Consider the following 27,894-nt stretch of genomic DNA (forward strand, 5'->3'; position numbering starts at 1 on the left):
GAAGAAAGAGCCCCTTGGGTCTGAGGATGAGGTTCAAGAAAATGAGTACACAATCCGAAGGGTTTCAGTAAGGCCAAAGTTTCCTTCTGCAAACGGCTGTCAAACTGGGCGCGTAAGCACATAAAGCGAGAGTCTGCCTGGTTTTTATTCCCAACATTAAGGTGTCCTGCGCCTCAGTCTGGGTGGTCAGACCATCGCCTCGCATTCTTAGATGACACAGTTGATAACCAGAATGCAATTTTCTGCATTCAAAAATGCAGAGGGTGCAACCGCGAGCACATATTTTGATTACAAGAAGTGTTAACCTTGGGGAAATTTGAATTGCTACCAAGGGGCTTCTTTGAATTTTTCTTTTCTTTTTTAATTTTTTTAAAAAATGGAGCTATGAATTATTTAATCCTTTGGTATAGTCCTGGGTATCCTGGTACTCATTCCGAAGACCAGGCTGACCTCAAACCCAGACATCTGCCTGTCTCTGCCTCATAACTTTACTATGAGTTATGGGTCAGGGAGACCTGGAGAATCCCAAAAGAACCTTGTCTACGGCCATTGATCTTGGCGCACCCTATTACTAGGTGGTAAGACACATCCAGATTCTTGAAGACATGATACACTTAGTTTTCAGGACAGAAACGTCAATCTGGAACTGACCTGTTGACTGGCTTTCACAGTACGGAGAGGGTGGCAGGTGACCGCTGTTGTAATAGTGATGTGACTTTTACCGATCTTATGGGCGTAACCACAAGATTCTGGTTGAATTCAAGGCCTGGTCCCCAGAAGGAACTCATGCCTGGTTTTGTATACATGACTAAAACGTCCATAGTAAGGGAGGCTATAGTTTCTAGGGAACCTTTTAATTTTTTTTCTTCTAAATGCTCACATTCTTTTTTTTTTTTTTTTTTTTTTTTTTTTTTTGGTTCTTTTTTTTTTTTTTTCGGAGCTGGGGACCGAACCCAGGGCCTTGCGCTTCCTAGGCAAGCGCTCTACCACTGAGCTAAATCCCCAACCCCCAATGCTCACATTCTTAAACTACCTTCTAAATATATATTTATACCCATAAACTACTGCTGCTCTCAGCCTCGGCTAAGGAAGTTTCTTTTGGCAGTGGGCAACAGTTACTGTAGAGACTCCTGGATGGTAAAAGAGCCCAGAGTAAGTGGCTGTTGAGTGCTCAATCCTAAGTGACATTTGTCTCCATCCACAACCCTCCCCAAGACTCAGGAAACATCGGGGAGAGAGGGTAGGAGGAATAAAAGAGCCAGAGGACGGACGGTGAGGAGCGCTGAGAAATGCCATCTTCTGGAAGTAGCTGCTGCACTCCGTCCGCAATAGCTGTAATCATCTGCGCATGATCAGTGCAGTCAACATTCCAGCCAAGGTGAGGGAGGCGCTCCCAAGGCTCCACCCCTAGCTGAGAGGCTATTGGCTTCCGGCGGCTGCAGGGAAAGGTAGAATTGATTTTCTCTGTGTGTGTGTGGCCTCTGGTAGGTTACCCACGCCTCAGTGGATGGCCCCACACCCAGGGGCACACGGACAGTACTAATTGGACTCTGTGAGTCACTTTTTTTTTTATTTATTCATTTATTATATATAAGTACACTGTAGCTGTCTTCAGACACACCAGAAGAGGGCATCGGGTCTCCTTACAGATGGTTGTGAGCCACCATGTGGTTGCTGGGAATTGAACTCAGGACCTCTGGAAGAGCAGTCGGGTGCTCTTAACCGCTGAGCCATCTCTCCAGCCCCTGTGAGTCACTTTTAACCGCTGAGCCATCTCTCCAGCCCCTGTGAGTCACTTTTAAAAACAGAGGACGTGGGGTTGGGGATTTAGCTCAGCGGTAGAGCGCTTGCCTAGCGAGCTCAAGGCCCTGGGTTCGGTCCCCAGCTCCGGAAAAAAAGAACCAAAAAAAAAAAAAAAAAAAAAAAAAAGAGGACGTGAAGGTGGGAGGGAGACATATGGGAGGGGATGAGGGGGGAGGGAGGAAGGGGGAAGAAGCAGAGAGTAGGGGTGGGTGTGGCCAAGTTAGACTGCATACATGTATCAAATTGCCGAAGACTAATGTTTAAGTAAAAAGTAAAGTCATGATTTAAGTTTTATGGACATAGCCACTACAGAAGAGTTTCTGGAGATGTGTACTATACAAGCATTTCTTGCAGACAACTGCTTAAGTGTCAGGTGACACTGGAGCAGCTCATGCATGGGCAACAGAAGAGGTGGGCACCAGACTAGACTAGTTGATGGCTCTGCCTAGCGAGATGGATGCTGAAGAAGAGTCCCTTACTCTCAAAGGAGTAGATGGGGACAAGAGAGCAACAGTACTTCCGCTGAACACTTTCCTACAAAGAGAACAGTTATGGACTTAGCCCTTAGGCTGACCTTAGACACTGGGCACAGTTATTACCGATTTGGAAATTAGAAAACTGACATCTAATTTCTGCTTCAAAGACTTAACTCTAAATCAACCAGTTGGCAGTTAGATTGTTCTGCTACAGGCCCAAGCTGAATCCCTTAGCCTCTTGCAGAAGCCTGTCCTGTCCTGGGAACCTTCCTGCCTCTCAACTGCTCCACTGGGGAGCTACCCCATGGGCTGTGTCTTTCTGGGCTCTGCCAGTTACCCAAGGGACTGGTGAGGCCAAAGGGAATCTAAAGATCAGCTTTTTGTGGCTTACAAGGTAGGGTTTTGTGTCCTGAACCTGCTCTAAGGTAATTCAGGGCCCTGGTGCTATTCCTGTCTGGATCTGTCCCTTTTCAATATGCACCTGGCTTCCAAGGTCCCAGATGTCTGATTCCGGAGAAAACCAACAGCCTGTTCACCAGGCAGCTTCAACACCTTTCTCTCTTGCCAAGCCTCTGGGCTATGGCTCTTGTAATGCATCTCCTGCTTCAAAACCAAAAGCAGAGAAATCACCACCCAAGATCCTTGCTTTCCTTCCAAACCCACGAATCTATTTTCACCTTTCTCCCCTTGGTTTCTCTGTGTAGACCTGGCTGACCCGCAACTTGCTCAGGCTAGCCTTGAACCCAGAGATCACCTGCCATTGCTTCCCAAGTTATCTTCACCATTTCTCTCCTCTCTTGCATTAGCGGTGGAAAGGCCAGTCTCTCCAGGAGCCTCTAGAGGGCATTCCCAGGCCTCCTCAGAGACTGTTTTACTGCTTAGTCCCCAGGCCTCCAGTCCTCAGCTTTCACACCTCCGCCCTCAGCCTGGACTCATGCCCTCCTATGTTGTGTCCTCTAATCAGCTATACTTCACTCTGCTGGGTGCCACAATGAGACTCCTTGAAAGAGCTGGCTGTCTCCACAGGCTGTCTCCACGTCCCTCCTCCTTGATCCCTTTTTTATGTTTTTCACTTTTAACCCTTCATACTTAACAATGCTAAAGCCCCTGTCTCTGTTACAGAACGCTGTATTTGCTTTACTCAAGCCATGAAGTGACTAAATTCACCTTCCAGGGTTTTGTTTGAGTGTGCGAATGTATGATTCAACGCTTAAAGGGAGAAAATACAGAATTTCATGGACTTTCCAAATAAGGCTTAAGCTACATGGTCCGGCCATCAAAGGCTAGAAATTTGACAGGAAAACGAGAAATGAGCTTTACGACGACGAGATGGACTCGTTTCTTCATTAACAGCGCTACAACGCATAAAAACTGAAGGGAAGACTGAGTAAACAGTCTTCGTTGAGTCCCGCGGCGGGAATTAGACTAAAATGACTAAATGGAGAAACCGATCAGTATCAAGCGGGAGGGTTCGATAGCGAGGACAGTCACGGCTCCACAGCAAGTTGACCGCGGGGCTGGACTGGTAAAAAGGGTTCCGGTCTTTCAGAGATGCATCCAAGGAGAGCCAGAGGCCAAGAGCGCACCTGGGCCGAGGCGGGGGCGGGGCCAGAGGAAGGACAGCCCCGCCCAAGCCCCGCCCCGAGCGGCCCGCCCTCGGGGGAGCCGGAAGCCGGGAGGAAGAGGAGGCCGGGCGAAGTCGACCTGCGTCAGTCCTCGGCTAGGAAAGCCCGTCGTGGGCCCTCGCTGTCCGGCGGAGCCAGCCGCGAGCGCTCCGCGACCAGGCCGGGGGCCATGGCGACTCCGCGCCGCTGGCCACGGGTCGTCCCCGGGCCCGCGCTGGGATGGCTGCTTCTGCTGTTGAGCGCGCTGTTCCGGGGCCGCGCCTCCCTGCGCCTCCTCGACTTCCCGGCTCTAGTCTGCTCGCAGGAGGTGAGTGAAGCCGGGTGGAGCGAGGATGCGGGAGCCGTCCGGTGGTGGTGGGGAGGACGGCGGAGGGTGGTGAAGAGGTGTCCGAGGGCGGGAATGCGAAGGGCTGTCAAAGGTGATGAGAGCCGTCGGCTGTGCGAAGGGGCGGACCGCCCGGGCTCCGGCGGGCTAGAGGAGCCTGAAAGTCCGCCCTAGAGACTCGGAGGAGGTCCGGGGCATGGGCGCAACGTGGAGGCGGGCTGGCAAGGACTCCGGGAGTGGAGTCGCGGTGAGGGGGAGTTCTAGGGAAACTACGCGGGCCGGGCGGCGGTGTCACTGGTAGCGCGAGGCGGGGGTGACAATTCTGTCCGGGCCTCGGAATTGGAAGACAGAGGCTGGCAGCTCAGGAGGGACAGGGACCTAGAGAAGGGGCCTTGGTAGGAGATGAACCCCTAACTCCTTGCTCCCTGAGCAGTCATCCTCCAGCTCTCCTTTGCTCAGGCGCCCCAGCCTGACCCGGGGGGTCCCCACAGGTCGGGTAGTGCGGGCGAGTCCTGTGCCCAGGGGAATCAAACAGGATGTGGGTTGAAAGATGCCGTCCATCCCATTTTTTTCCACCACCACGTGTATCTCAGAACCAAGAATGCCAAAACTGACTTAACAAGTGTGGAAGTCTTCCAGTTTGTTACTGGCAAGGAGGACCACCCCACCCCCACGCCGGGCTGCGCTCCTCGGAAACTGACACACCCCTGGCAGTTGAATCTTAATGTTGAACCCTCTCGTTTGTCGAAACAAAACAAAACAAAACAAAAAAACTAGGAACCTGTGCAAAATTTAGTTCCTGTTCCACAAATAGACTTTCCTCCGTTTCTGCCCTCCAAGCCTTCTCCTCCTCCACTGGTTTTTCTAGCCCCTTCCCTTCCCTTCCACCGCTGACCCCAGGAACTGTGTTCAGTAGCTGAGTCAGAGGATATGAAACAAAAGGATAGTCCTTATCTAATTTTGTAGATTTACCAAAAGAGGGTGGAGAGAGGGTGACTATTTTACAGGAAAAAAAAAACATGTGTTTTGTTTTTTTTAAAGTCTGAGGGCTGTTGGGAAATGTCATTGTGAGCCCCATACTGGACAACTCCGAGTGACATCTTCAGACAGGACAAAAGTGTCACAACGTGGAGGATTGCTGTTTGTTTTGGCCTGTCACTTGCTGAGGGCCTCCCAATACAAGTAAACTGAAAGCAAAGAAGTAAGCCTGGGACTCTGGAGTCCAGGGTGAAATTGTTTTGGGTGTAGAATCTTGCAAGGCAGCCTGGAGCAAGAGTTCTTTGCACAACCAGTGAGTGTGAAGAATCCAGGGAGGAGAAAATGACTTCCAGATGGGCTGTTTTTCATTGAAAAGACATTTGAGCAGTTCTGATCCAGAGTGGGAACCTCAGAAACATTCTGCTTAAAGCATTCATTCTCACTGGCGGAAGGTGCCTGAGCCAGTGTCTCCAGGTGAGGCAGGATCAGGTAGAAGATGGGGTGTCTGTGGAACAGGAGAGAGAGATGGGTGGGAGCTGAGCTAAAAAGGCTAAGTCTGCCTTAGCTCATCTAGACGCTCAGCCACACAGGCCCTGACGAATCTTGAGGTCTTTTGGGTTTGGTTTGGTTTTAGTTCTTATTTATTTGTTTGGGGTTTTTGTTTGTTTGTCTGTCTGTGTTTTGTTTCATTTTGTTTTCCAGACACGGTTTCTCTGTGTAGCCCTGGCTGGCCTGGAACTCACTTTGTAGACCAGAAGATCTACCTGCCTCTGCCTTCCAGTGCCATGGCCCACTCATGGTTTTTATTTTTAACTTAGATTTGGGGTTTTGTCTGTCTGTTTGTTTTTTATGTGTATTTTGCCCTCATGTGCACCACATGTACATGCACCACATGTATGCCTGTGTCCTTGGAATTAAGAGGACACTGGATCTTCTGGAACTGGAATTATACAGTTGTGAGCCACCACATGGATGCTGGGTCTCTCCTGGGCTCTCTGTAGGATGCAGACAAGTGCTCTTCACTGCTGAGCCATCCATCTTTCCAGCCCCCTAAAGGGGCTGGCTTTACTTGTTACTCAGAAAGCCACATTTCTCTGCAGCCTCCCTCACTTCTCTGTTGCCTCACTGACACCTGGGCTCCACAGGCTGACAGCTTCCATTTTCATTGGCTTTGAAGTCTTTTTAAAAGATGCTAGAGCCATGGGTGTGGCTCAGTGGTCTCTGGGTTCCATCCCCAGAACTGCATAGAGGAAGAACACTGTTCACACACACATACACACACACACACACACACACACACACACACACCAAACACATACACACACATTATGCACACCACAGACACATACACACATAACACACACACACCATACATACACTTACATACACACACAAATACATATACCATACACACATACTCACACACACAGCATATAAATACAAAAACACTCATATACATATACACACACATACACACACCAGTCACACATATTGACAATTGACACACATACCATACACATTCTCACACACACACCATACACACTCACACACACACACACCCCACATGGTTTTAGTGGTCGCAGTATACTTCATTTCCACCATGAGAGGCCTGGATGAGGCAGTTCAGAGGGAGCCTGCCACTTTCACTTGAGAACTGGTTGAGGAACAGTCAGGGACTCCCTCCTGAGACTGGAAGGTGGCTTCAGCATACCTGCTCTGCGCCTTGTTTCATGCTGCAAGCACTAAGGGCTTGGTAACTATGTGTGGCATGAAGTACAAGAACTAAAAGAAGGAAGAAGGGCCCCCCGTTTTTCAGGCAGTGGTAAGCTGAGGCCACTGCACTTGTTTGGACCGGCTGGCACTAGCACCTCAAAGCCTGGATGACCGTGATGTCCCCCACAGAAACCAACCCTGAAGACACGAGTAGTTCCCAAAGTTCAGTTCCCGTAACTGCCGTTCTTGAGGAAGCCCTGTGAGCAGCACCTGGGAGTCCGCCAGCACAAATGCTCACCCTGCTCACAGACAGGATATGTTACTGTTACCAGTTCGTTTTCCTGAGTGCCTGTGGCTTTGACTTGTGGTAGAATGGCTGTTCGGCATCACCCTTCTGTCTTGTGGTTGCCGGAAGCTGTGCTCAGCCCTTCCATGCTTCCCCAAGTTAAAAAGTTGTCTTCTGTGGGTGCTCCTTTGGCGGGCACGGTCCTGAACACAAGGCTGCTGCACCCATGATGTAGTCAGCAGGGAGCAGGGTCTGCACACGCTGGACCAGTTCTCACCCTGGCTGCCCTTGTCGGGGTCCTCTGCCATCAGAAGACTCTGCATCAGTTAGCAATGAGCAGACAAGAGCCTGGTGCTCAGTCAGAAGACCTGTCCCCAGCCAAGCCTCCCCATCTCCTGTGCCCTGTGTCCTCTCCTCCCAGGTTGTGGGGAGGGTCTCCACTCAGCTTGTCTGAAGGCCTCAGGCTGTGTACACTGGGGTGTGACAACAACCTGTGTCAGGCAGTTGGTAATGTTTGCTCAATGCCCAGAGCTAAACACTTCTTCTTTTAGTCCTCTGCTATGAGTAAGAGGAGAAGTCTATGTGTTGTAAACATCCCTTTTCTGGGAGACAGGATAGCAGTACTGGGGCATGGTTCTGGAGCAAAGGCTTACTGTAGCTCTGGAACCTGCAGCCCCCTGCAGCCCCCTGGCTACTCTCCCTGCACCACAGCTCTGAGTCACCTAACAGTGGAGAGATGTCCTGAGACTTATCTTGGTAGGTGACCTGATCCTCCATGAGCATCACAGAATGCACACACACAGACTTGGATGGTATCGTCAGGGGCTTCGTGCAGCCTCTTGATGTAGCAGAGATGTGGAAAGCAAGTTTGTAAGGCTGCTGCCAGCAACACAAGTTACAGTGAGCTTTTAAAGTACAGGAGTCTGCTTCAAATAGTGCAGGCAGTTCAGTGAGTGTAGCTGCTGTCATGATCTCCTCATCATTCTGAATATTCCCGGATTTCTACAGATGGGTAACTGCCATTCATGAGGAGGTAGCTGGTCGACGATTGGATGGTTGGTAGCTTGGTTGGCTTTGTTTCGTTTTTTTGAGAAGGTTTCTCTCTGTAGACCAGGCTGGCCTTGAACAGAGGACCACTAGGGAGACAGTGAAGTTTTTGTTTAAAAGAGCATATCTTGCACTCAGGAGACAGGGGCAGGAGAATCTCTTGAGTTTGAGGCCCGGTCTACAGAGCGAGTGTACAGTACAGCAGAGCTATACAGAGAAATCCTGTCTACACACACACACACACACACACACACACACACACACACACACACACCTCTACTGTCCAGTGATAACTGTCCTTCTGTTTAGGAGAACGAGTGGTTGGTTGGTGTTGGTGCCTGGGGTGCAGGGTGCCAACATGCTTACATGCATGCTGTTGGGATTAAATCCAGGATGTACATGTCATTAAACATTTCCTAGTGACTTACCCCTTAGTCCTAGGAACAGGAATTCTGAAAAGATTAAGGAGGCTGCTGGGGAGGAAATTATGGGCAGAATGAGATCTATATTAGTGGTGTCCAAAGATGATACCAAATACATTTTATATTATTAAGATTACAGAGGACAGTAGGGGAGATGGTTCAGTGGTTAAGAGCACTGGCTACTCTTCCACAGGTCCTAAGTTCAAATCTCAGCAACTATATATATATGGTGGCTCACAACCATCTGTAATGAGATCTGATGCCCTCTTCTGAAGACCACTATAGTGTACTTATATATAATAAATAAATCTTAAGAAAAAAGAAAAAAAAGAAGATTACAGGGCTGTTGGTGGTTCAGTGGGTAAAGATGCCTGATGACCTGAGTTCAATTCCTGGGACCAAAACAAAGTGAAAGGAAAGGACCAACTCCTGAAAGTTACCTTCCAACCTCTCTGAATGTGTGCCTCCCTGCATTCACACACACAGTAAAAGTGGGGAGAAAAGTTGCAGGGGCTGAGGGACTTCATGGGTAAATGCTTGCTAAGCAAGCATGAAGGCCTGAGGTCAGATTTCTACCAACCACAAGCTAGGTGTGGCAGCTATGCCCTATAACCTCAGTGTCAGGGGACAGAAACAAGCAGACCCCAAGGGCTCACTGGCCAGCTTAGAACAGTGAGTTCCAAATTCAGTGAGAGACAAAAAAAATAAGGTAGAGAGAGGAAGACCCTGTCTCAAACAACAAGAGAAGGCAGAGAAGCTATTGGGGAAGATACGTTGGCCTCAACCTCTGGCTTCCACACACCAGCACACATGTGCATATGCATACCCCAACATCAGTATAAATTCTATATTAAAATTAAATTATAAGTAAAAATAAGCAGGGGCTGAAGAGATAGCTCAGTGGTTAAGATACTGGCTGCTCTTCCTGAGGACCAAGGTTCAATTCCCAGTGACCATATGGTGGCTCACAACTACTTATAACTCCAGCTTCAGGGACCTACTTCCTTTTCTAGCATCTGCTGGCTCACATATGACACACAGATATATGTGCACACAAAACACCCATGCATGTAGAATAATTTTTTAATTTTCTTTTTCTTTCTTTTTTTTTTTTTTCCTTTTTCTTTTTTTTCGGAGCTGGGGACCGAACCCAGGGCCTTGTGCTTGCTAAATCCCCAACCCCAATTTTTTAATTTTAAAGAAAAATATGTCCTTCCTCAATTAACTTTTATTTGCTTATCTCATTTTTAAATATTTTGTTAGATTAATATCATAATCTTCCATCTTTAAATTCATTTTTATCAAGTAATATAGGGGTTCCTTTTTAGAAATTGTACTGGAAAGGAAGAAAGAGAGAGAGAAAGAAAGAAAAGAAAGAAGGAAGGAAGGAAGGAAGGAAGGAAGGAAGGAAGGAAGGAAGGAAAATTGTACTGGGATATTTAAAACAGCTCCCTATGTGGCTGGAGAGATGTCTCGTGGTTAAGAGCACTGACTGCTCTTCCAGAGGTCCTGAGTTCAAATCCCAGCAACCACATGGTGGCTCACAACCATTTGTAATGGGATCCTATGGCCTTTACTGGTGTGTCTGGGGACAGCTATAGTGTCATAAAATAAATATACACATATGTATATACTCATATACATAAAATAAATAAATCTTAAAAAAAAAAAAACAGCTTCCTATGCCACACCCAAACCTGCTCCCCAAAGGCAGACACTTAGAATGGACTTGCTTGTTTCTTTTGACACCCACGTTTCTGCACTGTGCCGTTTTACTAACTCTGGTAGTCGAGGAAACAGCACTTGCCCCGACCTCTCAACTCTCTACTGTTACAGCCAGCAGCCAGCTGTTGCTCTGGTGAGGCAAGAGATGTACTTTGATGAAACATTTTTCTGGTAGTTCCTCCCCTCTCCCCTTCTCAGATGATCACACAACCAACTACCAACAGGCAAGACTGAAACTTGAAGTATCAAGACATTTCTATCTGTTGTAGCAAGCTTCTCAGCCAAGTGTTTCCAAGCCCTCCCACTTCCTGAAGCCTCTTGTCAGGATAGGTACCATCTTGCCCTGGATTTTAAGTAGCTACTGATGGGTAACAGGGAGTTACCCCAAATGGAGTGCAGCTGCTTGTTGTTTCTGTCAGAGTTCCCAATCTCAAGACCAGGTTCTGTCCTCTGTGTCCCGGTTCACAGGAGCACTAGGTAGGAGGAGAGAGGCAGGCTCGTGGGAGTTAATCTCAGAACACAGTGTGGTGTGTGTCTAAGTGAGCAGAGACATTGAGATGCGTCTTGTTTTAAACCTGCAAGGAACATTCAGCAGACTGTGATGTTAGCCCAGGGGCAGTGAAGGACAGTTAATCACAAAGAGAACGGACTGGGAGAGGCACATGAAGTCTGGGCTCCAGGAGCAGTGAACTGGTGTCCCAGACAGTAGAATAGGTGGCAGACTCAGGACCATCCTGTGGCATCACATCACCCAGAGTCCTGCACTCCGCTCCCTCCAGAGAGGCAGCTGTCAATCAGTGTCAATCAGTGTCCACCCTACACACAGTGCATCTGTGCACCCATCATCCAGGTCTTCCCTCAGCTCCACATCAGCCTCACAGGATGGTGTGGGCCAATCTGGGTAGTTCAGGCTGGGAAGTATCAGAGCCTGAATTCCAGAGCTTCCTTGCTACCTTGCCAGCACCAACTCTGGAGGTCACTCCTTAGAGTACCAGACTCCAGCTCTAGAGGATGTCCCTTGTCACTTGTGCCAGATATTGGCAGGGAGGTGGCTGTCTGAGCACTGTTGCCAGTGAACTATATGTAATGAGTCAGGGTTTCATGAGCTGCAGATTGATCAGGTCAGACTTCTGTGGCATTTCCTTTTGAGGGCCGGTCTGAGAACAACAGCCCAGTGTTTACAGTGTTTGTGAAGCAGAAGTGAGAAGTGAAGGGTCTGCTTCATCTCCCATGTCCACATCCTGCCCTGGGTCTTCACTCCTGTGGTTAGTTTAATCCCCAACAACAGTGTGAAGTTGGTGTTAGGTTATTCTCATTTTATGTCAAAGAAACTGAGGCTTTGAGTATTTGAGTAAGGTGGTTCAACAGGGCTGTGAGGGTAGTGTGTGTGTGTGTGTGTGTGTGTGTGTGTGTGTGTGTGTGTGTTATGTGGGGTATGTGAGTGTGTGTGTGAGTGAATGTGAGTGTGAGTGAGTGTGTATATGTGTGTGAGTGAGTGTGAGTGTGAGCGAGTGTATGTGTGTGAGTGTGTGTGAGTGTGTATATGTGTGAGAGTGAGTGTGAGCGAGTGTATGTGTGTGTGAGTGAGTGTGTGTGAATGTATGTGTGAGCGAGTGTATGTGTGTGTGAGTGTGTGTGAGTGTGTATATGTGTGTGAGTGTGTATATGTGTGTGAGTGTGTGTGAATGAGTGTGAGTGTGAGCGAGTGTATGTGTGTATGAGTGTGTGTGAGTGAGTGTGAGTGTGAGTGAGTGTGTATATGTGTGTGAGTGTGTATATGTGTGTGAGTGTGTGTGAATGAGTGTGAGTGTGAGCGAGTGTATGTGTGTATGAGTGTGTGTGTGAGTGAGTGTGAGTGTGAGCGAGTGTGTGTGTGTGAGTGAGTGTGTGTGAGTGTGTGCGTGTTTGTGAGAGAGAGGAGAGAGAAAGAGAGAGAGAGGAGAGAGAAAGAGAGAGAGAGAGAGAGAGAGAGAGAGAGAGAGAGAGAGAGAGCCAGAACAGTTATTTAAACTTTTCCTAACGAGTTTACGAGTTTACAGGGGCTTAGTTTACTTCTTATGACTGATCTCCAGCAGGAATTATAAGTTTGATGCTTCACCTCTTAGGAAAACTGGGAACCTCAGAATTTAAAGACCTTCTTTGCCAGACAACCCTCTCTGCTTTGTTTTGTTTTTATAGCTTTTAGGGGGGAGTTATTATTATTTATTTTTATTGTTTAAATTCCCAGCCCATAACAGTTACTCAAAAGCCTCCAATTCTAGCCTTGATTGGCAGTCCATGCCTTTAGTCCCAGCACTCAGGGAAGCAGAGACAAGCTGTTCTCTGTGAGTTCTAGGTGAGCCAAGTCTAGACTACACTGTGAGACCCTGTCCCCAAAAGACGCCCCCCCCCCAAATAAAAGCCTCCAGTTCTGTTTGCTGTCTCTCCATTACTCACCTCCTTGACTGGACAAAGACGGGAAAAGTGTAGAAGACTTTTGGCTACTCAGCAGCAGAGCAGTTCCCAAAAGTGAGACGGGAGGAAGACAGGGGCTGTGTGAACTGCTCTCATGGGCCTGCCAGGCAGCTGGGCCACTGAGCCTGGTCTTTCTCATCTGTAATCAACACTTCCTTTCTTCCCACAGGGGCTGAACTGCAGAGTCGAGAATAGTAAGTCCTCTTTTGTTCCACTTATTACTGCTGTTGGTACAGTGGGGGCCTCCTGCTGACTTCCAGCCTCCTGTGTAGACGATCTGGGTGGGGTTTGTCACTGTCAGCTGGGCCATCTTCACCATAGGCATCAGTGCTCCACAATGAAAACTTTCTTTCATTATGCAAAATGCAGGCAGTACCCCACTGCCATCTGGGCTTTGGATGCTGCCCGGGGTGGTACCCTAGTGCACGTAACTATGCCTGTCCCATTCATCTTGTCACAGGATCAATGGTGCTGGCTTGGCTTTGGAGTGTTTGCTTGTTTACCGGTTTGTTTTTCGTCTGTGAGAAGTTTTTTTCTATGCTAGATATAGAACCCATGGCTTAGACTCAGTAGATAAATCACACTTCTGAGCCACAATCCCAGCCCCTGGTTTTTTGTTTTTTCTTTTATCCGGAGCTGGGGACCGAACCCAGGGCCTTGCGCTTGCTAGGCAAGCACTCTACCACTGAGCTAAATCCCCAACCCACCCTGGTTTTGTTTTAAGGATGAGGCATATACTTTAAGTGTCAGTGCTAATTAGGGGCCATGACAAATAAAAATAAGGAAGCTCTCACTGCTGCCCCTCCCTCCTGTGCCCCATTTCCAATGGCTGCCTCTTTTCAAAACCCTGCTCCCTAAACTTCTTGGAAGAGCTTTGTGAGCACCCCAGAGCAGTGTTAGAAAAGGGTGGTCTGGGCCGAGAGCCTGCCCAGGTCACCGCTGGAAGGCTACAAACAGCTGAGACCTGGAACATGTTGGAAGTCACTGCAGGTCTCCGGAGGGGCTTGGCTGCAGGTCTGATGGTTCTCCTCAATAGGTACTTGCCTGGATGACAGCTGGATTTACCCTCGAAACCTGACGCCGTCTTCCCCGAAAAACATCTATCTCCATCTGAACGTTTCGTCTACCCAGCACGGAGACCTAGTCCCTGTGTTGCACGTTGAGTGGACCTTGCAGACAGATGGTGAGTGGCCACATCAGCCAGTGCCTGGGTTTGCCCTTGGGAAGAGACCACCACAGCTCCTGTTTGGTACTGGGAGGCTCCATCATTTACACAGCAAGAACTTTTCTAGCATTAGATGTGTGCTTAGAGTGTCTTCTGTTCACACTGTCTTTATGAAAGGCCTTTCCTTGCATCAGCTTTTGATTACATGGGGAAAAAAAAGCAAGTGTTTAATTTTACTAATAATTCTAAATATTTGATAGAAAAAAAATGTTTTCCAGCTCCCTTTTCTCTTAGCTAAGGAGCCAGAACTTTTCCAAACACACTCCAAGCCACTTCAGGGGTGATTAACTGCAGAATTTCTGAACAGAGCCAGCCCCAGATCTGTGAAGGGGCAACAGTAACTGCTCTCTGTAGCTCCTTAGCTGGTATCCTGGCTACCCTCCGGCAGCCTCTGGGAGGATGAACATGATCCTACCTTAGCACTGTGTCCTGTTGCCAGGGCTCTGGCCACATGGCTGCTTTATGCTATAGACTGTCCCTTGTTCCACTAGGAGGTACTTTCTGCAATGCCTAAGGAGGGGAAGTGGGGGTTAGGCAAGAGGACAGATGGGGAAGAGCCACACCCTGGCAGGGGGTTGGTCTGCAACTGTGTTCCCCTTTCCTTCCTGGCCTGCAGCCAGCATCCTGTATCTCGAGGGTGCAGAGCTGTCCATCCTGAAGCTGAACACCAATGAGCAGCTGTGTGTCAAGTTCAAGTTTCTGTCCAAGCTGTCGAATCATCATAAGCGGGTAAGGAGACAGCTTCATTGGACTGTGTTCCCAAGTGACACCAGTACAGGCTTCTTTCCCAAAGGTACACTTAACGGAAAGGGTGCGGGTGCTGCTATGAGCCATAGTGAGGGACAGAGCCTGTCACTCCTACTTCTTATCATTCCTTCCACTTGCCCAAGGCACTCTACAAGGCCGGTTCACTCTCACGGGCCTCTGTGTGTGTGTGAGTGTGTGTGCGCGCACATGCATGCATGCATGCATGTGAATGGCATGGCCATGTACTGATAGAATTTTTAAACAGACATAAAGACAAAGATAGCATGCCTCTAATGTGAGGTTCTGTGGTTATCGTTTTATCCTTTTGTTTGTTTGCTTGTTGGCTGATTATGGGAAAGTGTGACCTTGGAACTTTGGACACAATGGATAAAGCATTGCATGACCCATCCCATCACCTCTCTTCCTCAGTGGCGGTTCTCCTTCAGTCACTTCGTGGTAGATCCTGGCCAGGAGTATGAGGTGACTGTTCACCACCTGCCCAAGCCCATCCCTGACGGGGACCCAAACCACAAGTCCAAGACCATCTTAGTGCCTGGTAAGTGCCTTCTAAGCATTCACTCGGTGCCGGGCTCTGGGTGAAGAAAGCAGCAGGAGGCTCAGACAGCAGAGGCTGCAGATCCAGAGCCTGGGTGCCTCCAGCTGAGGCCAAAGCCCGTATGTCCTGAAGGCAGTTTGTCCTCTGTTCTCTGGAGAGACCCCTGACTGTGTTGGCAACTAGAGTCCCTTCCTCTGTGCTGAAAAGTAGTTTCCATCCCAGAAAATGCCAGATCCCTGAAGGGTGGTGGCCTGTGCACTCAGCCTGGACAGGTTCCCTCAGTTTGCTCACTTCCCCTGCCTCCCTCCTGCCTTTGACTAGCACCCACCCTACACATCCTACTCTCCCCCACCAGTCCATGCTGTCTGTGATCGCCATCTCACTTAGGGACTATCAGCTCCGGTCCCTCTGTCTCTGCCTTTCCCAGAACCTTGACTATCACTGACGTCATTTCTCATTACACTCATTGTGGGCGGTCAGGAAAATTCGTTTTTTGTTTTATTGGTGGCTGTGGACCCTAGGCACACACACTGGGAAGTTAACCACATCCCAGCCCAAGAAATGCTTGTTAAAGATGGCAGGGACTCCTCACCTGAAGTGCACACTCGAATGAGTACACACACGCATGCTCACCTGCTTCCTTCCCACATATCCTTACGCTGACATGATACCAGATGCCATCAGTTTGCTTTTCTTTTCTTTTTTTTTTTTTTGGTTCTTTTTTTCGGAGCTGGGGACCGAACCCAGGGCCTTGCGCTTCCTAGGTAAGGGGTCTACCACTGAGCTAAATCCCCAGCCCCCATCAGTTTGCTTTTGCTGTTTTCTCTCTGTAAAAGTATCTTTTATTCGCCTGAAATAATTACCACTTCTGTCTGCTAACCTGGAAGCTTCTAGCCTCCGTACCTTCTAATCTAGGCCTAGGATGTTTTCTGCCTCTGAGACTTTCTACTTAAGAATCTCACACTGGGGATTTAGCTCAGTGGTAGAGCGCTTACCTAGGAAGCGCAAGGCCCTGGGTTCACTCCCCAGCTCCTAAAAAAAAAAAAGAACCAAAAAAAAAAAAATCTCACACTCGTGCTCTGTGCTCTCTGACCTCTGACTGGCGGTCAACTCAGCTGTTCTGGCGCAAACTCCGCTCTAAGCTGACTGATTTGGTCTGGCTTCGCTCTCAACCTCTTTTTGCTTTGCTTGGCCTCAAACTAACTCTGGCAATCTGCTCTGAGCTCCAGGCTTCACCTGTGTGTTGCTTATTATCTCTGCAGCCTGTCCCTGTGCCACTGTCCCGCTAGAACTGCACCCCCCCCCACTACTCTGTTAAGTAGCTTCCCTTATCTCTCTCTCTTCTTGTGAGAGTTAGGTGTATCCTAGTCTGTCAAATCTCTCTGATTCGTCTCTCTGTCTGTCACTCAATTAGACATCACTTTAAAACATGAGTGCTTCCTTCTACAAACCAACTTTACCTTCATTGCTTGAGGTTAAAGGATTAAAGGTGTGTGCTAAGGACTGAGCCACAACCAGAAACGGTTTATCTCAGTAAGTACAATCTCAGGGTTCACAGTGTGCTCAAATATCCTGCAGCTCCTCTGTAGAGTTAATCTGCAGAAAGCGGTGGTTTCCACTGTATGTGCAGGGCCCGGGACATCACGCACAGGAGGGCTCAATAAATACTTGTTAAAGAACTGCTGCCCTCTCTCCCCTGCCCCTGGGAACTTGTTAGAAACACTGATTCCAAGTGCTCAATGCAATGTGCCTGACTGGGTTTGATCCTCAGTTCTACAGGAAGAAGGAAACGAAAACAACGAATGAGTAAATAAATGCTGACCTGGAGCTCCTGAGTGAGAGCCTAGTAATGAGTGGAGAGTCAGAGGATTCAGTGGTGGGCAGATGGGCCTCTGAAGTGTAAAAGGCAAGACAGGGGCTACTCTTGTTAAAGATAACAGAACAGTGACTCCTCATTCATATTCATATTCATTTTCTCTCTCTCTCTCTCTCTCTCTCTCTCTCTCTCTCATATGAAAATTTTATGTGAATGTGAAGCAAGCTCTGAACTCGGGAGGAGGAATATGGTTGAGTCAGGAGGGCGTGACTCCCAGCCAGATTGCCCCAATTTGATGGGATCGCTGGCCAGGGGCAGCTGTCTAGGCCTGGAACAGACCATGAAGATTGTGTCTTTGAACAGATACATAATAGGTCCCCCCACCCCTCAGTCAAAACTCTGGAAGAACAGGCTGGGTGTGATGGCTTGGGAGGCAGAGGCAGGTGGATCTTTGTGAGTTTGAGGCCAGCCTGCTCTATTGTGAGTTCCAGGACAGTCAGGGATATGTAGAGTGACCCTGTCTCAGACAAAACCACTCAAATCTGTAAGAACCATCTCCCTAAAGGCAGAGACTTACCAATTTCTCTTTTACCGGGGTTGGCAGGCTGCGAGGACACGGAGATGAAGATGACTACACCGTGTGTGAGCTCAGGTAAGTGGCTGGCTTGACCTGGGCACATTAACATGCACTTAGTAAAATTGGGTGTGTGTACACATGAACTTGTACATAGTGAATAAAACTGGGTATGTGTGCACTTGTGTACTGGCCCATATGACACACGTGCCCATGGGGATACACACCCTCCTCACTTCCAACCTGCGCTGTGCCCTTGGCAGGCAGCCTTTGGAACCCCAACATCACAGTGGAGACCTTGGACACCCAGCATCTTCGAGTGGACTTCACCCTGTGGAATGAATCCACCCCCTACCAGATCCTGCTGGAAAGTTTTTCGGGCTCAGAGAACCAGAGCTGCTTTGAAGACATTAAACAGATATCTGCGGTACCTGTGTGCTTACCCCTCAGCCATAGGTCAAAGTATCTCTCAAACCCTAACCTCCCTCCATATGGGCCCTAGGTCACCCTGTTGTTAGAGCCTGGCCTGGGCTCAGGTGCACTTGGCAGCTACCTTTCCCAGTCAGGAAGTCGAGGGCTCTGGTGTCGTTTCAGTTTGCTGAGGACAGTAGTTCATGAACATAGGTAAACGGTTGAGGAAGCATCAGACTGTGAATATAAGTATACAGTCTAAGTCCTCTGCTTACGACATCTCAAAGTGAAGTTCATTTAAATTGCAAACTGAAAGAAGTAGGAAAAACCAAGTCTCTTCAGAGCCTTCTCCCTGCAGCCTCCCAGAAGGGAGGAGTAGACTGAAACTATCCATAAGGGAATAGTTGTTAACTAAAGTTTTTTTATTGTTGTTGTTGTTTTTTTTTTTTTTTTTTTTTTTGGTTCTTTTTTTTCGGAGCTGGGGACCGAACCCAGGGCCTTGCGCTTCCTAGGTAAGCGCTCTACCACTGAGCTAAATCCCCAGCCCTGTTAACTAAAGTTTTATTTTATCCCATCAGTCTAGTGGGGATTTGGCTTAATAAACTCGGTTGATCTGCATTCAATAGAGATGTAATATAAAATCTTACAATCCTTAAATAACATAAATTAAACTTAAAAGTTTGAAGGCCTTGAGCAAATCCTGCCCTAAACTTGAAATCAAGGGAACTAATTATCGGGGTAGGAGGAGGGTTTAAGTGGCAAGAATAATTAGAATGGCAAGTTCTGGTCCTTTTTTTTTCTGAGGCAGAGTTTCTCTGTATAGACCTGGCTGTCTTAGAACTCCCTCTGCAAACCAGGCTGTCCTTGAACTCAAAGGAATCCACCTGCCTCTGCCTCCTGAGTGTTGGAATTAAGGATGTGTGCCCAGCTAAGTTTTGTTAGTTTTTGTTTTCCTGTTACCTGTTTTGCTACTTTCTATGTTTTCCTGGTAGTTACCTGTTTTGAGGTCACTTCCTCTAATACTGACTCCTCAGCTGGTAAAGCTGATATCACCCAGCCTACTGTCCCACCCACCTTCTTCACACCCATCCAGCCCGTGGTCCCTCCACAGTCTTGCCTAGTCTCTTTTTATTTGGTTGTATTTATTCTACTTTCTCAAAAATTATTTTGAAATTTAAAAATAAATGAGGGGGGGTTGGGGATTTGGCTCAGTGGCAAGGCCCTGGGTTCGGTCCCCAGCTCCAAAAAAAAAAAAAAAATAAAAAAATAAATAAATAAATAAATAAATAAATAAATAAATAAGGGCATTTACTTAAGGAAAATAGATGAGGCCGGGTGAGAGCAGGGTGGGTGCCCCCTGTACCCGTGCTGCATATACATAGGTTGGAGCCCCAGGCCCAGCAGCCAGAGCAAACAGGGCTTGTCCAGGTTCGTCAGAAGTGCCCATTACTAATGTGCTTCTAAGCTCGTCACGGGCTAGTCACTCTGCAGAAATACCAATTTTTCTGGACTAGAAATCAGGAAAGCATTTCTCCCTCTGGCATTTATGGGGGGGGGGGCACAGGTCCACAGTCACTTTCCTGGCAGACAACACCAGAGTCTTACCCAACAAGCTTCTTCCGTCCCTCTCTCCAGCCCGGACAGGAGGAATTCCACCAGCGATCCAATGTCACATTCACTCTGAGCAAGTCTGGCTGGTGCTGCCACCACCTCGTGCAGGTGAGTCGGGAGCGGAGGAGAGCACGTGCAGGCAGCTTTTCTTTCAGAGGGAGGAGGCAGGCAGTGGGTAGCTCTGTCTTTCTGCTAGGAGCTCTGGCTCACAACACCGTTCTGCCTTTCACCCAGCCTGGTAGGGCTTTACCCTTTTGTATGGTGGGAGACCTTTTTGAGTAACAAGGAGGGTAGACCGTTTGAGATGAGTCTTGCTGTATCTCCCAGGCAGGCCTGAGACCACTACCTTGGCTTTCCAAGCAGCTGGGCTATAGGTTACAGCACCACATGCTGTTCAGTAGTTACGTGGAGATCTGAGCCTGGCCAGCAGGGCCTGTTATTCACAGTCGCTTCTCTTGCTGTGAGGGAATAGGTTGGCATCTTCGTCTCCCTCTGCTCCCCCAGGTCCAGCCCTTCTTCAACAGCTGCCAAAATGACTGCTTGAGACACGCTGTGACTGTGCCCTGCCCAGTCATCTCAGAGACCCCAGGTAGGAGAGGAAGACTTGTCCTTGGAGTGTGTGGGGGGTGGGGGGTGAGAGGCTGTCCACTGGAGAGGAGTCCTGACTGTGGGGAGAGGAAGGTTTAGCTTAGAGCTGCTGGTACCCACAGTGGAGTGCAGATGACATCCCTGGGTCAGCCTCCTCAAGGCCTTTCACTAGCTCTGCACCTGTGGGCAAGAGGACTTAACCCTTCTCATCAACTCAGTTTCCTTGGCCAAAAAATGAGATAGTTGTTCTTGGAGAGTTAGGACTATGTACCATGGCTTTAGCATGCCAAGGTCAAATATGGGAAAACTGAGGCACGGATATTAATTTGCCCATGTTCACATACTAAAGCCATAACCATGGGCTCTTCCTTGAGCTTGTAGGGGTTGGCATCCGTATGTCCCCGGCTCTCTGCTTCTGCCACATGCAGCTCAGACGGGCCAGTGTGACACTGTGGGGGAAGTAACCCTGGCCCCCATGGGAAGAGTGGAGTCTCTTAGAGCTTCGGCTGCAGGGGCTCCATGGAGAAGGATACACAAGTGTAGCTATGCCTGTCTGCGGAGTTAAGGGTGTCACTGGTGTCTGATGGGTGAAGGTCCTCAGTGGACAGCTGATAGGTTAAGGCCGTTAGTGGGCATTTGTGACTGGCTGAGATGATCGCTAATCATTGAGACTAACCCTGTCTCCGTTTCCTTTTGTTCTATTACAGTTTCCATAACAGGTAAGTCCTTCCTTCAGCCAAGGTCATTCCCAAGGGACCACGTGAGCTCCCAGCTGATCCCTGGGCCAGTCCAGAAGGCATGCTGTACCCACAGCTAGCCAAGGGGTGAAATCAATAGGGTAGCCTGGTACTGGCCATAGCTGACAGAGCCTGGGCTGGGGGTGAGGGTGGGGTGGGGGTGGGCTCCCTGCACAGACTCACTTTGCTCTTTTAGCCGCAGACTATATTCCCCTCTGGGTGTATGGCCTCATCACCCTCATCGCCATCCTGCTGGTGGGCTCTGTCATCCTGCTGATTATCTGCATGACCTGGAGGCTTTCTGGTAAGGAGTACACTGTCCTTCCTGTTCCAGCCTTTTCCCTGGATTGAAGGCTAGCTCCATAGGGGACTTTTCGGAGTCTCAGGCCTCTCTCTGGCAAAATGGCAGTTATAATGATATGCACATCATAAGGCTGTGGTGAGGATTAGAGGATTAATGAACGAGAATTCTTTCCTGAGAACCAGGTACATGGTGTTTGCTCAAGACTGGTCACTACAGTGACATTTTTTGCTAAAGTTAGTATTTCTAAAGTCAGCAGGTTGGTAGGAGCTAGTGTGGGATTTCCCCGCATCAGCCATGGTCAGTTAAACAACAACCTGCACACTTCCATCCCCAAGTCTCCAGCCTTTGCCTCAGGTCAGAGCCAAATCTGAGGACAGCAGGGTTTGGCTGAAAAGGCTCAGGGTCCTGACCCTGAACTCACAAGCGAAGACCCTCATTCTTCACTAGCTTTGCAGTCATAGGAGACTTAATCTTAGATTCCATTTCCTTCTCCATAGAATAGGATTCTAAGGCCTCCAGGAGCCAGAGTAAGTGTCCGTTCCCTGCGCCCTCTTCCACTGGCCGAGTGTTAGCAGGGAGAAGGCGCGTTGACTTGGCTTTCCCTGTCCTGTGGTAGAATGTATCTCTGGCTGTCTGTCTGGGAAACCTGCTCTACCCTCGCTGATGTTTATCTTGAATTGTGGGGTCCACAGATTCAGGGGAGGGTCACATGACAGCTCATTCTGATGGTGAGCCATGCCCTAGCTGCTCTTAAGTTTTTCTACCACAGTGCCCCCACCATAGGGAAGAGAAAAGGAGAAAACTCATTCACGACTCGTTAGAGTATCTTCAATAGTTCTGTGCAAAGGTCCACAGAACAAGGAGTGAAATCAAGATTCTTCTTTAGGAACTGAGATGCAACTCGGGCAGAGCGCTTGCCCAATGTGCTCAAGGCCCTGGTTTCCCTCCCTGGACCACAGAGAAATAATCCTCCTGGTCACATGTCCAAGGAGAACAATTACTTAAGAGTGTAGTTCCTCTTCTTTACCTCAAGGACACCAGGAGGAAATGTCGAAAGGGCCACAGGGGCTGCTTCTGTCAGGTAGTGTTGTAAGATGTCTACTTCTTGCGTGGACTTCTCTTCCCTCCAGTGGAGTCTGCCCACAGAGGCTTCAGTAGCCGAACTTCAGGAGGGGGCCAGGGAGTACACCCCAGCTCAGGTCCATGGCTCCCAGCTTGGCAAGTGCCACAGAATAATCCAGACTCCAGCTGACTGAAGGGCCCAGCACTTCTCACATAATCCTGAGACTGTCCCTCCACAGCCTCACTCCTCGGAACAATGCCGTGTCAAAGGCGTTCGTCCCTGGTCACCCAGCTTACTGGAGCAGCTGACCCAGGGCTCATGACTCGGTCTCTGCGGAGGCCCAGAAATGTCTAGTGGTCACCAGCTGGGGGCTGCTCCCCTGTTCACCTGTGTCGTTAGCACCCTTCCGTCAGACACCTGTGAGCCAGTCGGTCCTTGTTTCTCTTTGGGATAAGCCACTCAGTAGATTTCTTTTCCTTGCAGGTGCTGATCAAGAGAAACATGGAGATGACTCCAAAGTCAATGGTCAGTAGCATGTGCTCTGTGGGCTCTGCCTGCTTTCTGAAGTCTGCTGGCTTCCTGGGGTAGATGGATCTGTTGTGTCTCTCATCAGACTCCTGAGTCCTTTCAGAAGGCCCCACCCCTACTTAGGACACAAGTTTCCACCTCATGCAGAGAGGGCTTGGGATGCCCCAAACACAGGGCTTGGAGTTCCTTTAGTAATTGCTTAGACAAAGAAGAAAAGGTGAACATTTCTCAGAGAGAGCCCTTCGTGATGGGTGTTTCTCTTCTGTGGGCATTGTACCTTTAATTCTTATTTATTTTGATTTCGGGGGTCTCACTATGCAGCCTTGGCTGGCCTGCAACATTCTGTGTAGATCAGGCATAGAGATCCTCCTGCCTCTGCCTCCTAAGTGCTAGGATTAAAGGGGTGCACCACTATATCTGCCTTTTTACCCCTTTTTTATTTAAAATGATGAAAAGATCAGCCAATGACCAGCTGGTGCTATGTGGAGGAAAGTGGCAGTGGCGAAGGAGGGAGAGAGATTGGTTCCTTCTCACACAGGACCCTCAGAGCTTTTTCACACGTCACAAGGCAGTGCAGCAGCATCTGGTCTGCCAGAAGGCTGTTTGCTGAAGACAGAAAGCCAGACTCTGCCTTCACTTCAGGTCGCTCATAGGCTGACTCTCGAGCAGCGCTTCTCAACCTTCCTAATGCTGCGACCCTTAACACAGTTCCTCACGGTGTGGTGACCCGGCCGTAAAACTGTGTTTGTTGCTACTTTATAATTTTGCTACTGTTATGTAGCTGTTTTACTGCTATTCATGACATAAATACACAAATTCATGACATCTGATACATGATCCTGTGAAAGGGTCGTTCAAACCCTGAAGGATTGAGAACTGCTACTCTAGAGGCGACGCCCAGGTCCAGTCATGGGCATGAGGATCAGCATATATCTCTGTCCCTTACAGGCATCTTGCCAACAACAGACCTGACTCCCCCACCCCTGCAGCCCAGGAAGGTCTGGATCGTCTACTCGGCTGACCACCCCCTCTATGTGGACGTGGTCCTAAAGTTCGCCCAGTTCCTGATCACTGCCTGTGGTACTGAAGTAGCCCTTGACCTGCTGGAAGAGCAGACCATCTCTGAGATGGGGGTCATGACTTGGGTGAGCCGGCAGAAGCAGGAAATGGAGGAGAGCGGTTCCAAGATCATCGTCCTGTGCTCCCGAGGGACCCGAGCTAAGTGGAAAGCCATCTTGGGTTGGGCGGAGCCTGCTGTCCAGCTACGGTGTGACCACTGGAAGCCTGCTGGGGACCTTTTCACAGCAGCCATGAACATGATTCTACCAGACTTCAAGAGGCCAGCCTGCTTCGGCACCTACATTGTTTGCTACTTCAGTGGCATCTGTAACGAGAGGGATGTCCCCGACCTCTTCAACATCACCTCCAGGTACCCACTTATGGACAAATTTGAGGAGGTTTACTTCCGGATCCAGGACCTGGAGATGTTTGAACCTGGCCGGATGCACCATGTCAAAGAGCTCACAGGGGAAAATTACCTGCAGAGCCCTAGTGGCCGGCAGCTCAAGGAGGCTGTGGTTAGGTTCCAGGAGTGGCAAACCCGGTACCCCGACTGGTTTGAGCGAGAGAACCTCTGCTTAGCAGGTGACCAAGACCTTCCATCCCTGGATGAGGAAGTGTTTGAAGACCCACTGCTGCCACCAGGGGGAAGAATCGTCAAACAGCAGCCCCTGGTGCGGGAGCTGCCTTCAGAAGGCTGCCTTGTGGTAGATGTCTGTGCCAGGGAGGAAGAAAGTGGAGTGGTAAAGCTGGAGCCTCAGCTGTGGCCACAAAGACAGCTAATGGCTCAGACCCTCCAAACCTTGGTGCTGCCAACAGAACAGGTCCCTGCAGCTCATGTGGTGGAGCCTGTCCGTCTTCTAGATGGCACTGGAGCAGCTACCCAGCTGGCCATTGCCGAGGACGGCGAGGCTTGCCCGCTGCTTGGGGTCCGGAGGAACAGCATCCTTTGCCTCCCCATGGACTCAGATGACTCGCCTCTCTGTAGCACTCCAATGATGTCACCTGACCACCTCCAAGGCGATGCAAGAGAGCAGCTAGAAAGCCTGATGCTCTCGGTGCTGCAGCATAGCCTGAGCGCACAGGCTCAGGAGGGCTGGCCGAGGCCTGAGGTGGTCCTCAAGGACTGCATGCCCTCTGAGGAGGAGCAGCGGCAGTCAGTGCAGTCAGACCAGGGCTACATCTCCAGAAGCTCCCCGCAACCCCCCGACTGGCTCACAGAGGAGGAAGAGCTAGAACTGGGTGAGTCCGGTGAGTCTCTCTCTCCGGAGGAGCTGCGGAGCCTGAGGAGTGTCCAGCGGCGGCTTTTCTTCTGGGAGCTTGAGAAGAACCCTGGCTGGGACAGCAGAGGCCAGGAGCAGAAGATCAGCCTCCCCCCTGGGCCTCCTAATCCTGCTACTTAAGAGGATGTCTGCTGTACTGTGCGTGTGGGGGAAGTGCCCAGCTTGGAGATACGGGCATCTGCGTCTGACATAGTATTGTATGCCTGAAGTCCCAGCACTTGGGGGCTGGGACTTGATGGTCTCCTGAACACAGGGGTTCAGGGCCAGCATGAAAACATAGCAAGGTCTCAGAGAAATAAATGCAGACATCTTGGTTCTGGTCCCTAAACGCTCCCCTGTACCTGATATGGACGGAACGTCTGGTCATCATTGCACAAGAGTCCACAGCCCGCTCCCAGAACCAACAGCCAAGTGTGGCGCTCATTCCTTGAACATTTATTCTGTACCTACTAGTCAGGCATTTGGAATTCAAAAACAAGTTACATGACACAGTCTTGGCCACAAAGAAGCTTAACATTCAGTAAAGATGTGAAATTAGCCAGAATGAACAGAGGGCCCCTCCCCTGGCCGCAGAAGGGGGGCGGGGATCGGGGTCTGGGCAGGAGGGGAGCTGCATTCCTGGGGGAGCAGCCTGCGGCTTGGGTATCAAGGAGCCAGAGTAAGCTGTGTGCTAGGGTGGGAGCAGCTGGGGACTGCTTTCATAAGTGGATCTGCTGCCCTGTGGGGGAGCAAACTGTATGCCAAAGTTCCCCAGAAGTCTTCTCAGATCGGTTTTTTAGAAAGAGTCAGTATAGAAACGGGTGATGCAAACTTAAGAAGCAGGAAGAGGCGTGTGAAATCCTGTGCTCAAGTGCTGGCTGCCAGTCCGTGGGAGAGCTGAGGCATGTGATTCTTCGTGGGCTGCAGCCACCAGATCCCAGCAGCTTGGGAGTCTAAGATCCCTCGGCTCTACCTCAGGTACAGTGATGGAGTAAAGAAAGGTGGAGAACATGGCAGGCTCTCCAAGGTCAGAGGGAAGCATCGCTGTGTAGCTCCGTATGAGAAGCCGCTTTAAGGTAGCTCCTGGGCGCCCTCTTGGAGCAGACAGCAGCCTTGCAGCACAGGTTCTGGAGAACGCACAGGTCTGCATGCCCTGGCTACCCACTTCCAATCGTCTCGACTGCAGTGAGAAAAGGACCATGAATGCTGTGGGAAACGAGAATGCAGTGACTGTGTGTGCTGTAATGAAGACGTAATAAAGTTACTGTTTTGGTAAGAATTCAGAGTTGTTACTGAATCACCTCTGACCATAGTCAAGAAGTTCCCACTCGGGTTGGGGATTTAGCTCAGTGGTAGAGCGCTTGCCTAGGAAGCGCAAGGCCCTGGGTTCAGTCCCCAGCTCCGAAAAAAAGAACCAAAAAAAAAAAAAAAGAAGTTCCCACTCTGAGTTGTTACAGACAAATCTTGTTTAGCATTAGCAAGCCCTGAGGTTCCTAGTCTCAGACAACGTGTGGCCTGCATTCAACCGCGCAGCTGCCAAGGGCCAAGTGGGAGAGAAAGCCGCTCCCACCCATCAGCCTTTTCTAGTCCTGGCTCCTTTTAGAGATTCGGGCAGCGAGCGTCTCTGGGTCTAGATCCCAGTCAAGCCTATGACATCCCCCGCCCCAGCTTCAAATATGAACTTAAACATAAGCTCTCCCAGCTTCAAATGAGTCTGACATCAGCACAGAGCTGCTCCCCACAGTGTCCAACTTCACTGGGAGCTCACAACCCTCAGCTTCTAGCTGCTGCCATTAGACCAACAGTATCAGTGCAGAGTTCTGCCCTCACTGGGTCTTCTGAGATCTTATAGAGACATCCTCTCGTTGTACAGTTCACAATTGTCGCTTTGCAGCTGAGTGGCTTGGCGTATTCAGAGTTCAGTGACAACCAGTGTAGTCAGCTTTAGATCACTTCAGTACCTCAAAAAGAAACTCAGTGCTCCTCAGTCCTCCCCCTACCTCCTCAGCCCCAGGGAGCACCCGGTCTGCTTACTCTCACCCTCTAGACATGTCAGCTCTAGATTTTCCATATAGTAGGATCAGAATTCTCAGGGGCTTCTTGGCTATTTCGTGTTCTTCACACCCATCCCTCCTTGGAGATCTTTGCTCATCATGAATGTTAGAAATTCTGGAAACTGGTGTCTGCTGTCAGACAAATGCCAGGATCCTCGGGAACATTAAAACCGCTCTTTACACTCGTCTTGTTCTGAACCATGCCTAGTAACACTGTTTTGGCCTGGCATGGTGGCACATTTGAGTCTCAGCAGGAGCTCCAAGCCAGCCTCGGTGAGAGTATGATCCTGTCTCAAGAGAGGGGAGAAAAGGTAAAGGTGCTCGCCACCCAAGCTCGATGTCCAGAGTTCAATCCCCAGAGCCTGCCTGGAAGGAGAGAATCGAGCTCAACACACAGTTCATGGTACACACACATGACACATGAGTGTGTGGGTACACATGCCAGGAATGAGGAATAAGTGGACCCCTGTTTGGGGGACTGGGTGTGGCTCAGTGATAGATTACT

General features: G+C 49.5%; 1 protein-coding gene across 1 annotated transcript; it reads left to right on the forward strand.

The window, feature by feature from the left end:
• The first annotated feature begins 3,973 nt into the window (after window positions 1–3,973).
• On the forward strand, window positions 3,974–26,614 carry Il17ra (interleukin 17 receptor A). The gene is made up of 13 exons (NM_001107883.2): window positions 3,974–4,211; window positions 13,024–13,048; window positions 13,891–14,037; window positions 14,696–14,808; window positions 15,256–15,382; window positions 17,803–17,850; window positions 18,036–18,199; window positions 19,819–19,902; window positions 20,299–20,383; window positions 21,090–21,101; window positions 21,316–21,423; window positions 22,970–23,011; window positions 23,963–26,614. The coding sequence occupies exons 1-13, from the start codon at window positions 4,074–4,076 to the stop codon at window positions 25,474–25,476; spliced, it is 2,607 nt and encodes an 868-aa protein (NP_001101353.2). The 5' UTR covers window positions 3,974–4,073; the 3' UTR covers window positions 25,477–26,614.
• The last annotated feature ends 1,280 nt before the right edge of the window (window positions 26,615–27,894 follow it).

The sequence above is a fragment of the Rattus norvegicus genome, chromosome 4, assembly GCF_036323735.1.
Source record: "Rattus norvegicus strain BN/NHsdMcwi chromosome 4, GRCr8, whole genome shotgun sequence".
Taxonomy (NCBI): domain Eukaryota; kingdom Metazoa; phylum Chordata; class Mammalia; order Rodentia; family Muridae; genus Rattus; species Rattus norvegicus.